The sequence below is a fragment of the Cololabis saira genome, chromosome 7 (assembly GCF_033807715.1).
Source record: "Cololabis saira isolate AMF1-May2022 chromosome 7, fColSai1.1, whole genome shotgun sequence".
Classification (NCBI taxonomy): domain Eukaryota; kingdom Metazoa; phylum Chordata; class Actinopteri; order Beloniformes; family Belonidae; genus Cololabis; species Cololabis saira.
Genome location: NC_084593.1, coordinates 22713583 through 22728977, shown reverse-complemented (window position 1 = coordinate 22728977; position 15395 = coordinate 22713583). Strand labels below are relative to the sequence as shown.

Below are 15395 nucleotides of genomic sequence, written 5' to 3'. Positions count from 1 at the left end.
TACCTAGCGCCTTAGTTATTTTGGAATTGAGGTTTGAAAAAGATAAAATATCCATAATCAATAAAAACTAAGTATAATATAATAAAAATTACATTATCATGAATTATTTTATTTCATACTCCAGGCTGCCAGTTGGCAGTTGGCTATTAGTCTGTTTCTTATATTGTTAAGATGTAAAATTCAATTCAATTCGATACTACTTTATTAATACTACTACTTAATAAGGAAATTACATGATTTGGTATGTTCATTGAGAGACAAATATGTTTTTATTCATCTAATTTTTCCGACTTATATTCCAACTCATATTATTTTAATTTAATAATTACATTTCAAGGTGACTCACGGTGCCAACTGCGCTTATTACTATTTTGATTCGTGATTTTTTTTCTTATTTTTTTGTGATTTTTATTTATTTTTTGTTTGTTTATTCAGACCATTTTGATAAATGGTTGACAGAAAAAAAATATCAGCGTTAAACTGTTGTTAAATTGGGTTAAATTGTATTTTCTAAAGGCTGATTTATGGTTCCACGTTACACCAACGCAGAGCTACGGCGTAGGGTACGCGTCGTTTTAACGCAGAACCGTAAATCAGGCTTTAATGCGCTGGTGTGGGAAGCGTCAGTACAGGGAATCGATCCCAGATGCCGCTGATGGGCGAGTCCCAGGAATACTAGTCGAGCGCAGCTGAGCGCAGAGCTCGGATGCAACATGGCTCTCTCCAGAGGTTTGAGATGCTGTCAGAGGGTTTTCTCCTGGATCCCTGTTCTCATCATCACCGCCGTCGTCCTGTGGTCCTACTATGCTTACGTCTTTGAGCTGTGTCTTTGTAAGTGTGACGGCTTGTGCTGGCTCGTTCAGTTTGTTGACTGTTCTCTCACAAAACATTGTTCAAGCAGTGTTGACAAATTGCGTTATGAGACAAGGCGGAAGTGTGTGCGCTTTTGTTTGAATACCGCATAATTATCACGTACAATCTGACTTGGCCTAACAGGTCAGCGTTAACTCTTGTTTTCAGGCAAAACTGTTGTGGTATTGTTGCTTTTTAGCTGACTCCAGCCTGATAATCTGGCTAGTTTCATTAGCCTTGAAATGTTTGTTTTTCCTGTGTTGAAATATGAACAAGCCTTTTACCTCCAGCTTTTAAAGTATTTATGGTTCTTGTTTCAACAGTTACACTCACTAATACGTTGGAGAAAGGTAAGATAGCCTTAATGTATTTATTTGTTTAATTTAACCTTTATTTACCCAGGCAAGCAATTTAAGAACAAATTCTTATTTGAAAAATACAACCTGAACAAAGAGCATAAGCACTTTGTGGGGAGAGCTAGAAATAAAGAACAACGTTATATAAAATTGCATAATAATACAATAAATATGTACAATGAATATAAATACAAAAACATTAAGTATGTATAGTATCTGCTATCAGCACTGAAGTTGAGGTGGTTTTGTGCTAAAGCGGTTGTTTTTGTGTACACAGTGGCCTACCTGCTCGTGTTTCATGTCTGCTTTGTGATGTTCTCCTGGACCTACTGGAAGGCTATATTTACCTCTCCTGCAACACCGTGCAAAAAGGTAGCTTGAACAGTAATAGATGACAGAGAGGGGATGAGAGTTTATAAGTTTTACTTCTTCTCACTCCCTTTCGAATATGTACTTTGTTATGTCTCATGTTAAGACGATTGTCTTATTTCTTTCTTTTTTTATATGATTCATATTCGAAATAAACACTACTACTACTACGGTGGGAGGATAAAGTTACTAATAAACCAGAGATACATGAAATCTGTGTCTTTTGGTTCTAGTTTCAGCTGTCGTACTCAGACAAGCAGCGATATGAGATGGAAGAGAGACCAGATGCCCAGAAACAAGTTCTGGCTGAGATTGCAAAGAAACTGCCCATTTTCACCCGAGCTCAATCTGGAGGTAGGTTTTCTTGTTGGCACAACCACTGGGCTGAAGGTCCAGGTGCATTAGTCATCGTCCGTCATCTCACACATAAGCTGTGTTTGGTGAAAGCAAGAAGGCCATGGCAATTAGGTCGGGATCCTCTCCTGAGCATTCCCATCCAGAGTAATCAGCCAATGCATCTCCTTCATTAGTGCCGATTGCTGAGAGTAGGGTTTAGACCACAGGAAGTATGTAAAGAGGATGCTTAGATCAAATGTTGCCCATCCTCTTGTCTCCAGCTATCAGGTTCTGCGACCGATGCCAGGTACTGAAGCCCGACCGCTGTCACCACTGCTCCATTTGTGAAACGTAAGCCTCTCTTTCCTATCCAATACATCCACTAAGAGAGATTCCATCAGGGAAGGAGATATTTGTTGGACACAGACTGCCCTGACAGTTTTGTTTTTTTTGGTACATTTTCTTTTCCACAAAGAAGCTGCAAGTGATTACACTGCAGTGCTTCAGCTACGTGAGATGGAAAATACGGTAGCTGTCAGAATAAGTGTGAAAAACATTGAAAGAAGAGTTGGAAGTTGAAATAAATCAAGACATTTAAGATGTGAAAAAGTGGATTCAGGTATTTACTGCTTTTCTCCCAGTCTTAAAACAATGTTGACAAACAACAAAGTTACCTCTGCACTTGAGAATAATGAATTTACCTGTAGTATCTTTATCGACCTTTCAAAGGCGTTTGATACTGTAAACCATCAAATTTTAATGGATAAGTTACATAAATACGGTTTTCACGATACTGCATACAAATGGTTAAAAAATTATGTCTCAAATAGAAAGCAATTTGTTTGTATTAATGGTTGCTATTCCAATAAGGCCAGATTACTTTGTGGAGTTCCGCAGGGGTCCATTCTTGGACCATTATTATTTTTTTATTTATATTAATGATTTGTCTAATGTTTCAAATTTCCTTTGTCCAATAATGTTCGCAGATGACACAACCCTAGTGCTCTCTCATTCAAACTTCAACTCACTGATTAAGGATGCCAATGATGGTTTAACTGCCTATGCTATGTGGTTCAGATTAAATAAACTATCCTTGAATATAAAGAAATCAAATTTCATAATTTTTAGTGGCAAAAAATCATACCCTAAGGATTCATGCAAAATTAATATTGAGTCTGTTAGTATGCCTCAGGTGTCAACTACAAGATTCCTGGGTTATTATTGTTGATGAGAGTTTGAGTTGGAGAGAACAAATTGACTGGGTTACCAAAAAAATCAATAAATCCATTGGCATTATAAGGCGTGTTAGTCATCTTGTCACGACGAGTTGTCTCCTTACACTTTATTATAGTTTAATTTATCCTTATCTCTCATATTGTAATATAGTTTGGGCAAATACTTTTCCTACAAATCTTCACAAAATTCTGGTTCTACAGAAATGTTTTGTTAGGATTGCAACTCGATCAGAGTCACACGCACGCTTCATCTACTCCTTTATTTCACAAACTCCAGATTCTTACTGTTTATGATATCAATATTTTTCAGATATGCGTTTTTATTTATAAGCTAAATTCAAGTGAAGGGAATATTCCTGGACAGTTCAAGACTTACTTTAAATTAAATTCACAGGTTCTTATTCAACTCGACAATCCTCAGATCTTCATCCTCCTAAATTTCTCACATGCAGAGGTCAATTTTCGGTGAGATTTAGGGGCACTAAATTGTGGAATGATTTTTCCCACTTGGCAAAGACCACTTGACTGCTGTTTTGTAACTGTTTTCCCAATGTAATGTTGTACATGTATCCATGTTCTTTTTTTTTGTGTGTGTTTCACTCATAGTGACATGTAACATCTTATTTGCTCAGGAGTCAATATAAGTAATATAAGTTGTAAAAACAATATCCCATGCATACTTTTACACACTTATTTTTTTGTCTTTATTCTTTATTATTTATATATTGCATTATTAGTTGGCCATCACTTTTGTGTAGTTATACTTTTTGTTTTTGTATGTTAATCTTCTGTTCTTTATAACACATTACATTTTAATAACTTCGGTGGAGGCTTCAAATAAGCCCATTGGGTTTTTGCCTCTTCCTGCACCTATAGTATTTATATTTGATATTTCCTGTATATTTTTAAAACTGTGCAAAACAATAAACTAAACAGAGGTGGCAAATCCGGCTTCAGAAAGTAAAAGTCCTGCCATATATTTGTTCTGTCCATTCACTAAAACCAGGTGAGTTCACTAATTAGCTCATCTACCTGGCTGAAGAGCTGTGCTGATTAGAATCAGCTGGTTGAGTCAATGGACAGAACAAATACATGGTAGGACTTTTACTTTCTGAAGCCGGATTTGCCACCTCTGAAACTAAACTAGTAAGAATATATCTTTTTTTTTTCTTTTTTAAGGTGTGTCTTGAAGATGGACCATCACTGTCCTTGGTAAGGTAAAACTTAACCTCGATTTGACAGTAGGAACACATCAGTGCATTTAATGTGCTCTGACATCTGGATTTCTTTTTCTCACAGGGTCAACAACTGTGTTGGGTTTTCAAACTACAAGTTTTTTCTTCTTTTCCTCGCTTACTCTATTTTGTACTGTATTTTCATCGCAGCAACAGTCTTTCAGTATTTCCTCAAATTCTGGGTGGTAAGTACCATTCTTCTTCTTAAATCACTCGCATAGCATCTGAATATGTAGTCACGGTACAATGCAAATTTATTGGCACCTGGGATTGTAGGTTATTGCTTTTCTAACATCTCAGTTTGGTTTTCTCACGTTCATAGTCCTGTTTTTCTCTTTCAGGGAGATTTGCCGAATGGACCTGCAAAGTTCCATGTCCTCTTCCTCATGTTTGTGGCCCTCATGTTCTTTTTCAGTCTCATGTTCCTCTTTGCCTACCACTGTTGGTTAGTAACCAAGAACAGATCCACTTTAGGTAAGAATTTACAATTGTATAACTAAAGCTTCCTTATCATAAATGTAAGACAAGTTTAATACATATATATATATATATATATTTATATATATACTTAAACAATTTGTTTTCTGAACTTATGTGTGGCATGAAAACCGGTGCTGACCTATAGCTCCTTTTTTCTCTCTATAGAGGCCTTCTCAGCTCCAATTTTTCCCGGTGGGCCCGACAAAAACGGGTTCAATGTGGGCAGACGTAAAAACCTACAACAGGTATTCGGAGAAAATGGGAGAATCTGGTTTCTCCCTGTTTTCACGAGGTGAGTTTGCTGTCAAAAGACAATAATAAAGATGCCAGTAAAGTCTTGGAGTAGAGTTTTGCAGTAGACATAGTTCAGTTATAGGATCTGAAAGTGATAAAACACCACATCTAATTATCCGACTGTTTCACTGAAATATTTAGATACAGGGATGCTGATTAATGTGTTATATGAAACATAGAACAGAATTCAAAGTGGTTTTACATGTGCTCACATTAAAACTAATGAACAAAATGCCAGTTGAGGGACTGAAAGTTGGTAACGGTTTGAATCTTTAACTAACCTCAGTTTCCTTTTGTGCTCTTTGAATGTCAGCCAAGGGAACGGCCACTACTTTCCTTTGAAGAGTCAGAGTTCTGAGTCCTGCAACCCTTTATTAGCTAATGAGGACATGTGGGATGAGTCAGATGAGGGGTCTGAGGAAGGAAGTTTGGGTAAGCCCTCTTAAATTTTGCCACATTTTGACTTGCAGTTTACAGAAACTGTAGAATCAGATGTTTTAATGACCTGCAACTGAAATCTATTTCAACATCCAGGGCATGTGACAAACTTTACCAACATTTTTTCCGTAGCAACACCTTTAGAGCCAAACCTTTATAACTACAGAAGGTGTAATATTTTACCACAATATGAAGCACATATTTCATACCAAAGATGGCTGTAAACTCCCACAACCTAGATTAGTGGCAGCAGAAATATGCATGAGCTAAGTTATTGTTTCTTTTTTTTATTTTCAAATCTGTTAACATCCAACAAGACAAATGTGTGCAGCTGTTTTCTCACTATATAGGTTTAAATTTGGGTAATTACTGTACCTTTGTGGGATCATTTAACTGTTACTCATGGGAAGATTGTTTTGTTTAAAAAATTGTCAAATACATGCAGGTGTGTGTTGGCGTTAAAATATTTAATCAAGCTTTTGCTGCAACTAATCTAATTTTGATAGAATTTGCTAAAATAGATCTAAAATTGGATGAAAATAATCAGCTAATCTCCTTGGAGGGTTCATATGTAAAAGAAACAAATAAAGAAATCCGCCTTCTTGTGTACACAAAGTTTAATGTATTTGGTTAAAAATTCTTTGTGGAAGTTGTTGGCATTTTCTCAGCTTCAGTAATCATCCAAGCTACAGTATTGATCATAAGCTAATGATCTGGAGGCATCAGGCTCCCCCATGTGTTGCTGCAGTGTTTGGATTTCAGTCGTAGTATTCTGCTACCACCTGGTGGTTGCATTAAATACACCATTTACTACGAGTTTCATTAGTTAGAACCAAATCACTGAAAAAAACCAATGAACTGCACGCTGAAATGCATTTTTCTATCATTCCAGTCGAGGACGTAGACCCTTCTTTGACCATACAGATGGAGGAATAATTTACACTGGTACGGCGGATGTAGACTTGTATCTCACACACTCACGCTGTGTGAGGTGAATGCATTCCTGTTTATGTAGAAGTTGGAACTCGCTGTCGCTGAAGGGGGCCAAATGAGTGGATTACAACCTGGATATGGATCATCATCGCCAATCTTCCCCTTTTGATTTACTCAATGAACAACGTAGCTCTCTGGTTAACCAGAAGAAGCATTACCTCTCCTGTCTCAAGTGGACTAACAAGGGGCCTCAGTTTTAATCAGAAGAAATTGTCATGTATTACCTCACCTACAGGAAAAAAAAAAAGATTTGTTGAGGGAAACCTCTGTTTTTGTGCTGTTTAACATGCCTCTGCATCAGAGTTCGGTTGAGTTTAAAGTGTTGCGCCCTAGGGCTTGCAGAGTGGTTTCTTAACCGGCCTGGCATCTTCAAGGTTATTGTACAATACCTGACTTGACCTGCGCCTTACTTCCATATCTATTCCTCTTTGTTGGGTGTAGGTTTCTCCGTGGAGCCATCATTCTTCATGCAGGATGATAAGCAGCATTCCCTCATGCCTATCATTCTGCCTGTGAAAGAACATTTTTAAGACTCTCTTGGCACAGATTTATGGAAGAACCTCATGATTTTCACTAGTATTTCCATGTTGTGGTTAGAATGTCCTTTACATATCTGATCGACAAGTGATACCAGAGAAATTAACCTTGCATACATATATCTATTTACAGTATGATGGCAAATAATTACATTTTTTAAAGCAAATTAGCATTATTAAAATACTGTATATAATGATATAAAAGCTGTTGGCTTCTTTAATGATAAAAAAAAATACGGTGCATAGTTTTACTTATAAGTCTGAGGTAAGTTTATGAAATATACCGTGACTATTAGAAATACTGGTATCACCATCGCGTTTTCCACCAGGCCAGCTCTCCCTTGTGATTCAAACACAAGTGTGGATAACTGATGAGTAGAAAAACAGCTTTTGTCATATGGACAAAGTCATGTGTGGAAGAAGACATGCACTTTTTGTGCTTTTACTTACTGATCTATCGAAACAGTCATACCTGTACATATTTCTAGCTGATCCTCATCCACTGGCTGGTCGAGGACAGTGGTCTCCCACAATATTGATTTTTTTTTTTTTTTCTTTAAATATACCCATCTATGTCTTTAATTTTTAATGTTATTGAAACATATTGAAATAGTATTTATTTATTCAGCTATGAGTAAAAAGCCTTGATGCTCTTTGATCTGGACACTTTAAAATGTTTCATGTGTTATTTCTGTTGTGTAAGCCAAACTGAATGCTGCTTATGTCCAATAATTACTTTTACAGATTGTTTGCTCTGAGGCAGGTGTTTAAAAGTGTATACAATCTTTAGGGTGTGTTAATACCATTTCATATGGTCTTGTGTCTATTGTTTAGCTGTTTCCATGTATTCTGTTGAATGAGTTATACCTGCTGCAGGCAGTCTCTATATTTTGTTTCCTTCTGTGACACTTTAAACTATTGAAGCAGTGTGCTCTCATCAAAAGTAGGATATTTTAAGCATATTACAGAGTATGTCCAATTGGCAGAGTAGTTCAAAACTGTTAAAGCATGTGTTCCCTTTTGAACTGTATTATTGTGACACCCCCCCCAACCTCTAATCAACCAGAAATGAGACTTTTATTTATTTGTTCCGTCTTTAAACAAATATAAATTCTTAATTTATCCATCATTTGTTTCAACATGCAAAATAAAATAATCCCTGATGAACTCTGTGGTTTCTACAACACAAGCACACACGGCAAAAGGAAAATAAATACAATCAGAGGAACAATTTTGCATCAGTTTAGGAGCTTGGTAGGAATTTGGCACAACAAGGAGAACATGAGGAGGTACAAGACAAAATATACAACAAAAATAAACTGAAATCTGATTGCCGGTCATGTTCCTCAGGTTGTCCTTAGTTCAGTCGGTGCCAAAGTATCTCTGTCCAAAATGTGTCGGAGCTACCGGATGAACCTCAGTGGTCAGGATGGTGATATCTGGGAACTCCTGGATTATAGATTTGGCCCCTGGAAGAGGTAAAAACACTGGGTTACATGAAGCACAAGCGTGTAGCTCAGGAATGACTTTCATCTTTGCTAAACCCAGAGGCAAACGCTATTCCCTCTCTGCTCTGTCAGACTCCAGCTCGTCTTGTTAATGTGTCATTTGTTTAGAGGAAAAAAGATGCTTGTCAGTAGGTTTAAAAGGTAATCAGATCACAGTTGTTTCCCACACAAAAGTCACCACTCACTCCAACCACTGTAAATCCATTAAGTGGAACCATACGTTCATTACCAATGGAAAAAAAAAAGAATCAATGGAATGTTATTAACATGCTCATTAGATACACAACATAAAAATACTGGTGATTCAAATTGGACGTAGCACACGTTGAGGTTTTCAGCTTTCAGTGCAGCATAATACCATCAAGTTCTCTGGGAACCATCAAAGACAGCACATTTTGTATATGTCAATGTTTTGGACAAAATGAATAAAAAAATGTATTAGAGGGACACGTGAACTGGGGAGGGTTTTGCACAATAATAGGTGCTGTGTCCTCCAAGCAACAAGTCCGTGGTTTGACTCCTAGCAAGTTGAACCTTTGGCTGCACATCTCTTTCCCCAGATGTCCCCTCTCTCTATGCACCCAGCAGTAAATAAAAGCATCAAAACGTGATAAAAAAGACTCAATACACTGAATTACTGAGAACATTTGATAGCAACATGCCCTTTAGATTTAAATGTGTCTTTTTAAGTGTTAATTCTGGCTTGACACATTAACAAGAAGAAAGGTCGTGGAATTAAAATAATTGGAGATACTTCTCTAAGAAATCATGAATATCCTTATTAAATGTCACTGCTTCTGGTCAGCAGTTAATGGATATAAAACGGCTATACAGATCCACAAATTACCCACAATATTAATGAAGGGGCATGTTCTTGGTTAACTAAAGCCAATATTGGATAAAGTCACACAACTGTGATTTCCATCAGTAAAATCACCAAGAATCGTGACAGAGCAGAAACGGGAGCAGGGAGAAATGGGATTGCATGATCTGGTGCAAAAACAAAAGAAAACTGGTCGTGAATAGCATGCAGGTATACCATGAGGTGTGGAGAAGAGGCTGAGGAGGATGATGTGTCTGGGCTGGACTCCGTGCTCTATTAGCACCTTCACCGCCTCAATCACTGTGTTCCCTGTACCTGGAGACACAGGACACAGAGAGTGAAAAATCAGTGCTGCTCATCTTGCTGGCCACAATGCTGCTTAATTTGTAAAAATAAGATCAATATATTCATTTAAAGCTTGCAAACCTGTGTTCGCAAACAATAGCATTTATGAAATATTATATCACAACTGTTATTACAAAAAAACTCTGAAAAGGCACTGAATTGAGTGATATCCCTGAGTCTTGACAGGCTTTAATTTCCCATCCTGTTGGCATGAATAAATTAAACCATATGTTTCATCAACCTGACATAATAAAATATACCTTCAGTGTGGCTCGGTCACCATCAAGTTTCTGCAAAGTGAGAACACAAAAATGCCACTTGCTGACACTGGGAAACCAGGGCTATTAAGATACTATTTTTGTTGGCCCTCATTATGCTACTCAGCGGCCTGGTGGCCATTTCCCAGACAGTCTATAATTTCCCCCCTGAGAGCTGTAATTATCAGAGTAGTGTGAATGATATGGAAATGCGAACTTGGTGATGAAGGTCAGCTCAGAGGAGATTTTCAGAATGAATAAATATGTAAAACTGTTTTGCATTAGAACAAATTTAGATATGTCTTAACATGTACAAATGACTGCATGTGGTAGACTAGAGTCAACAGAAAGTTGGTTCACTCACTAAGAATGGGGTACATGAGCAGCACTTTTCTTCTGTACACATCTGGGGGGAACTTGGCATAGTAGACTTTTGCTTTCTGAGTCTCCTCATCGCTCTGGATGAGGATCTTCCCGATGCGGATGGAGCGGCAGCAGTCCCGGAGACCCTGCTCCATCGCCTCACCTGCGGGACAATGTGTAGAACATCAGTACATTCAAAAGGGTGTCCATTTAAATGCATCTCTGCTTTGAGTTGGTGTGCTTTTTTTAAGTTATGATTTAACTTCATTTGCCCTGAGAGATAAAAGTATTTCTGTGCATTGCGTCAAAGATGACCATGTAGTTAAACTGATATAAAGATGCCGTCCTTAGTCACAAGGTGAGCTGCATTTTTAAAAAAAGACCTCTGCAGCTCTCCTCTCCACAATTATGCAGAATAAACAGCTGGGCTAAGATTTCGGTGGAAAATACAATAAATGCGCCTCCAACAGGATGAGCGAGAGCCCGGGAAGAACATGTGTCAACATGTCATCATCGTGAAGAGAAAAACAGGAGCAGGTGTTTAGATGTGCTGCATCACACACTGCTTGCATGGCTGATTTTACGGCATATAAAGCTTTTACAAAAGACTATTAGGAGCCTTGTTAAACCTGCAGGATAAATAACGAATATGCCTTTTTACCAAAAGCACCTGGGACCTTGAAACACTAACAGATTATTTTACCTCCTCTGAATGGAGCCATAGAGGAGGACATTTTTGTAATCTAAAACCATTCTAACCTCATCAATTTCACTTTCACTTGAGTGTTTGCAGATACAACTGTATCTTATACAGTTCAGTTAATGGTACACATTTCTACTGCATTGTGTGCATTTTTATTGGTTTCTCAGAACATGGCTGAAACGAAACAAGATTAACTTTTTACAGCACTGCCTCACTCCTTTCTTCACATTAAATTAAAACACAGAGCAGTAAAACCAGGAAGTCTGAATGCTGCATTTGTACCCAAATTGAAACTTGCCCTGCCATAAAACTTATCAGATTTCCCCAAATGGCTCAAATAAGAGGCTGGGAATACTCCGCCGGTCAGAAGTCTTCAATACTGCAAGACTGTCCCGGGAAGGTTTGGGTAATCTAAAAAAAACAAAACAACTTTTTTGTGTTGGGGTAAAATATTCCCTGGGTTTAACCTCTGCATACTGCAGTGGAAGTGGAGGGAGGCAATGCAAGGGATTGGGAACGAGTGACAAAACGGACTGCTTATACCGCAACTTAGTGAGTATGTGGAGCTCAGAATTTACAGCGCGAGCAGACGGCGGTAAAATCAAATATGCACTCGGACTCATCAAATGCCTGTATGTGTGCTACAAAAGCATTACTTACCACTCCTCATAATGCTGACCCCACAGTTGCCTCTTTCAAATTTAACACCTTCATACTTATACCCTAAAACGGAAAACAAACAAAAAAACATGTCACAAATACAACCAGTCGCAACAACATCAAAATGTTCCACTCAGTCATAAATCATCTTGGAGGAAGGCAGCCCTGCATCTATTCGTGGCTGCAAATTGCTCTGGGGTTTTCTAACTGTAGTGGTGAAGCGTGACTCGCCTGTTGGAGTGGTCACGGTACACTCGGAGAAGGGAAGCTGATTCAAGCCCTCTTCAACAACTAGTCTGATCTGTTGTAGGACGAAGGAGAAAGTGATATGTACAGACTTTCAGAAGCATACAGTTACAGCATGTAGTGACTCCTATGATCAATCATACCAGTCGGTCCGCACAAAAGACAAAATCCCCTCTACTGGTCGTCCTGAAAGTATTAACACATGTTTGATTAGGTCATCATCAGTACTTCTAACACCATTGACATAATCACTTTCACTGTAAACCTTAACCCTATATAGGACACAGTGGTATTATCCTATCTTTGTGTAACATGAGGCTTAAAGCACATAAATCCTCCTCACAAACTTAAGTCCCTTTGATGCCTGTGCAACACTGCAATTTCATTCATTTCTGTTCAAGGCTGAAAAGTTGAAAATGTAATATCACCGTCTAAGAAAATCTATTCAAACCACAGGTGAATGTACTTCATGTCTCTCTGAAGGCAACTTCCCTTTTTTCCCCCTCTAGTGTTGACAATATGACATTTACCTCATATCCGGAATCAACTTTATCGAAGCCATTTACAATTAGTTAAGCACCTAAACCCAAAACTGCATTTGAGAAATGCATCGTAAAATATGCGTGTCAAACAAATGAATTATGAATTTGCATTGTTGCTCCAGTGTCATCATCCTTTTATCATTGGATGATGATAAAACATGTATTCATAGTAGTGGAGACAACATGCAAGTTAGATTCAATATAGTTGTCAACTTATGGATTTGTTGTCATCATAGAGGAATGGAAACTCACTTGTCTCTGATTATTGTTTGCAGCTCTCGGATCTGGTCGTTGAGAGGAAGCAGTTTTAGCTGAGCTCCCAGGTTATCCGGGCTGACAGACTGTGTGGAGGAGTCACTGGACTCAGAGTTGGACACAACTGCGGGGACATTGCTGCTGCTGCTGCTGCTGTTTGCAAACCGAACTTGCTTCATCGGGTGTTCCTGGCCACTGTTGACATTGTTCAGCTGCTGGTTGTGGCATGGCATCCTGAGTAAGAGATGGGGGAGGTATCTGTGCTATAGTCAGGTACATAGCTGTAAAGTCTCCCGTTTTGGCCGGGAAACTACTGTATTTTACCCCTCTTTCCCACCGTCCTCCCTTATTAGTAATTTTCCCATAAATGTCCCGTTTTATAATATAATTATTTTTAAACAGCAAACTGAAATGTCACTAACCTCGCGAGAACTGCCACCTGCTGTAGGCTGGGTGGCAGTTCTCGCGAGGTTAGTGGCGACAACGGGAGCAAACCAAGAGATTGATGGATGCAAGTAGGGAGAAGATATTTCTGCACAAAAAAGAAGAAGACTTGGTGTAAATATCTCTAAAAATGGGAAACCAAATTTACTTTCCTAAAGAGGAGTAGGACGGGCTCAGTTACGAGTTCTGAAAGATACAGCTGGAGACAGAAACATGCGTCTGTGTCATCAGTCATTAATGCCAGAGAGCCACATGAGTGAAAATGACAAATAAAAAGAAAATGTAAATGTTTCACTTGAAGACAACTAATGTGTATATGAACTAAAAATATTTAAAATGAATAAATGTGCTGTAATTCCCCTTTGTGTTTTCATGTTGGCTCCATTATAGGAATTACATACATAGGAATGTCTACAGTAGGGATATTCAATTGGCGGCCCGTGGGCCACATGCGGCCCGCCAGGAGCTTTTATGTGGCCCCTGGTCATATTTCAAAAAAGGGGTTGTTTGTTGAAAAAAAAAAATAATAATTTTTTTCAATTTCAGATTTTTTGCCAGTGTTGCACAGTGTTAATGTTTGTCACATTATTATTAACCTCCGTTGTACAGAGGACTTGTTGACATCATTAGGCTTCTAGGATTGGCCTGACATTTTTTTCATTTGAATAAGTGAGGACTTTGCATTTCAGATGGAACTTCTAAGCCTCCTATAATTTCATGTGATTGTTTTGTTTTGCTGATATAATGCACAGATGTGTCATTAATAAAGGAGCTTATGGTTAATATTTTAGTTGCTTATTTATAACATCAAACTGGCTACTATGGACTGAAATGCTTAATATAATATATAATAACTTAAGAGGAAAACTTAAATTACAACAACAGAGTGTAAGTTCAACTCTTAAAAGTATGTGTGTTTCTGTTGGAGGGGTTTTTCTGTGGAACAGTTTAGATGATGGAATTAAACTTAGTCAAAGTGTCGGTCAATTTAAAAGTAAGTACAGAAAAGCAGTCTTTGTAATGTATAAAAGGGAAGGGGAGATAAACTGATGTAAAGAAATGAAATGATTGAGGGGAAGAGGGGTTTAAGGGAGTAACTTTGTGTTGTGGTTGTTTTTGTTATATGTGTGTTGGCGGGGGATGGAAATTAATAAGCTTTGCTTCTGCCATCCCCTTTTCAAACAGTGTTTGTTTTGTTTTGTTAGTGTCTGCTGTTGGTATTGTTGTTTGTTCTGTTCAATGGTGTCCTGTAACTTTCTGTTCTTGTTTTTTAGTAAGAGAGTTGTGGTTTTGTTGGTTTGAAATAAATAAAATTAATGAATAATAATATTCAAATAAGGAAATCTTGGTGGAAAGTGGTGCTTTGTCATTATGGCGTATTTTATTAAAAGTAGGTCAATATCAACTTCATTAAGTTTGCACAATGCATGGTTTCAAAATGAACTTGCATTTAAAATAATATTTCTTTATTTGAATATTATATTTAACATTCACAATGACTATATCTGGAGACAATTAATACATAATTCATATGTAAACTAGATATATTCAAATGTATAATACAAATGTATTATATATACATAAGTCTTCGTCTTTGAGTGCAAAATACCTTTTGAAAACCCCCAAATTTTCAAATTGTGCGGCCCTCCCTCAGTCCTTTTGCAGATGTGGCCCCCGGCCGAATCTAGTTGAATACCCCTGAGTCTACAGCATTTCAGTGTCAGCAAAGTTATAACTATAATGCAATGTAAATCTGTTTTAAAATGTAAGATACCTGATCTCGGTTGGGCTGGTGGGACAGCGTTGGAAAATGTCCTGTATTTTAAATCCCAAACTTGACAGGTATGGTCAGGTAGCGTTTCTCTGTCCTAGCGCCACATTTACACCAACCCGCCCTCTGACAAAAGGAGGCGGTGTGCTCTTCTTTTACCTTCAATTCTTGATTATACGATTTACCACAGCTATTGTAATAAAAACAAAACAAAAAAACGCATTTGGATCTTGCTCAAAACACGGAGACACTCAACATCCGTGCTTCAAAATCCGATAAATATCCAGAAACGTGGCGCTGAGCTGAGCCGCTCGCCTGCTAGCGGGGACGCGCCACCGGATGTGACGTAGCCGG

General features: G+C 38.0%; 2 protein-coding genes across 2 annotated transcripts; one reads left to right on the top strand and one right to left on the bottom strand.

Annotated features, from left to right (window-relative positions):
- Positions 1 to 692: 692 nt before the first annotated feature.
- On the top strand, positions 693 to 8282 carry zdhhc15b (zinc finger DHHC-type palmitoyltransferase 15b). The gene is made up of 11 exons (XM_061725090.1): positions 693 to 831; positions 1176 to 1202; positions 1486 to 1580; positions 1811 to 1931; positions 2195 to 2264; positions 4328 to 4360; positions 4448 to 4568; positions 4725 to 4857; positions 5029 to 5155; positions 5471 to 5589; positions 6488 to 8282. Exons 1-11 carry the CDS (start codon positions 714 to 716, stop codon positions 6529 to 6531), a joined length of 1008 nt encoding a protein of 335 aa, XP_061581074.1. The 5' UTR covers positions 693 to 713; the 3' UTR covers positions 6532 to 8282.
- On the bottom strand, positions 8185 to 15390 carry uprt (uracil phosphoribosyltransferase (FUR1) homolog (S. cerevisiae)). The gene is made up of 8 exons (XM_061725091.1): positions 15045 to 15390; positions 12824 to 13060; positions 12173 to 12215; positions 12015 to 12084; positions 11784 to 11846; positions 10422 to 10583; positions 9672 to 9770; positions 8185 to 8593 (listed from the first exon to the last, which is right to left on the bottom strand). Exons 2-8 carry the CDS (start codon positions 13057 to 13059, stop codon positions 8487 to 8489), a joined length of 780 nt encoding a protein of 259 aa, XP_061581075.1. The 5' UTR covers position 13060; positions 15045 to 15390; the 3' UTR covers positions 8185 to 8486.
- Between the last annotated feature and the right edge of the window lie 5 nt (positions 15391 to 15395).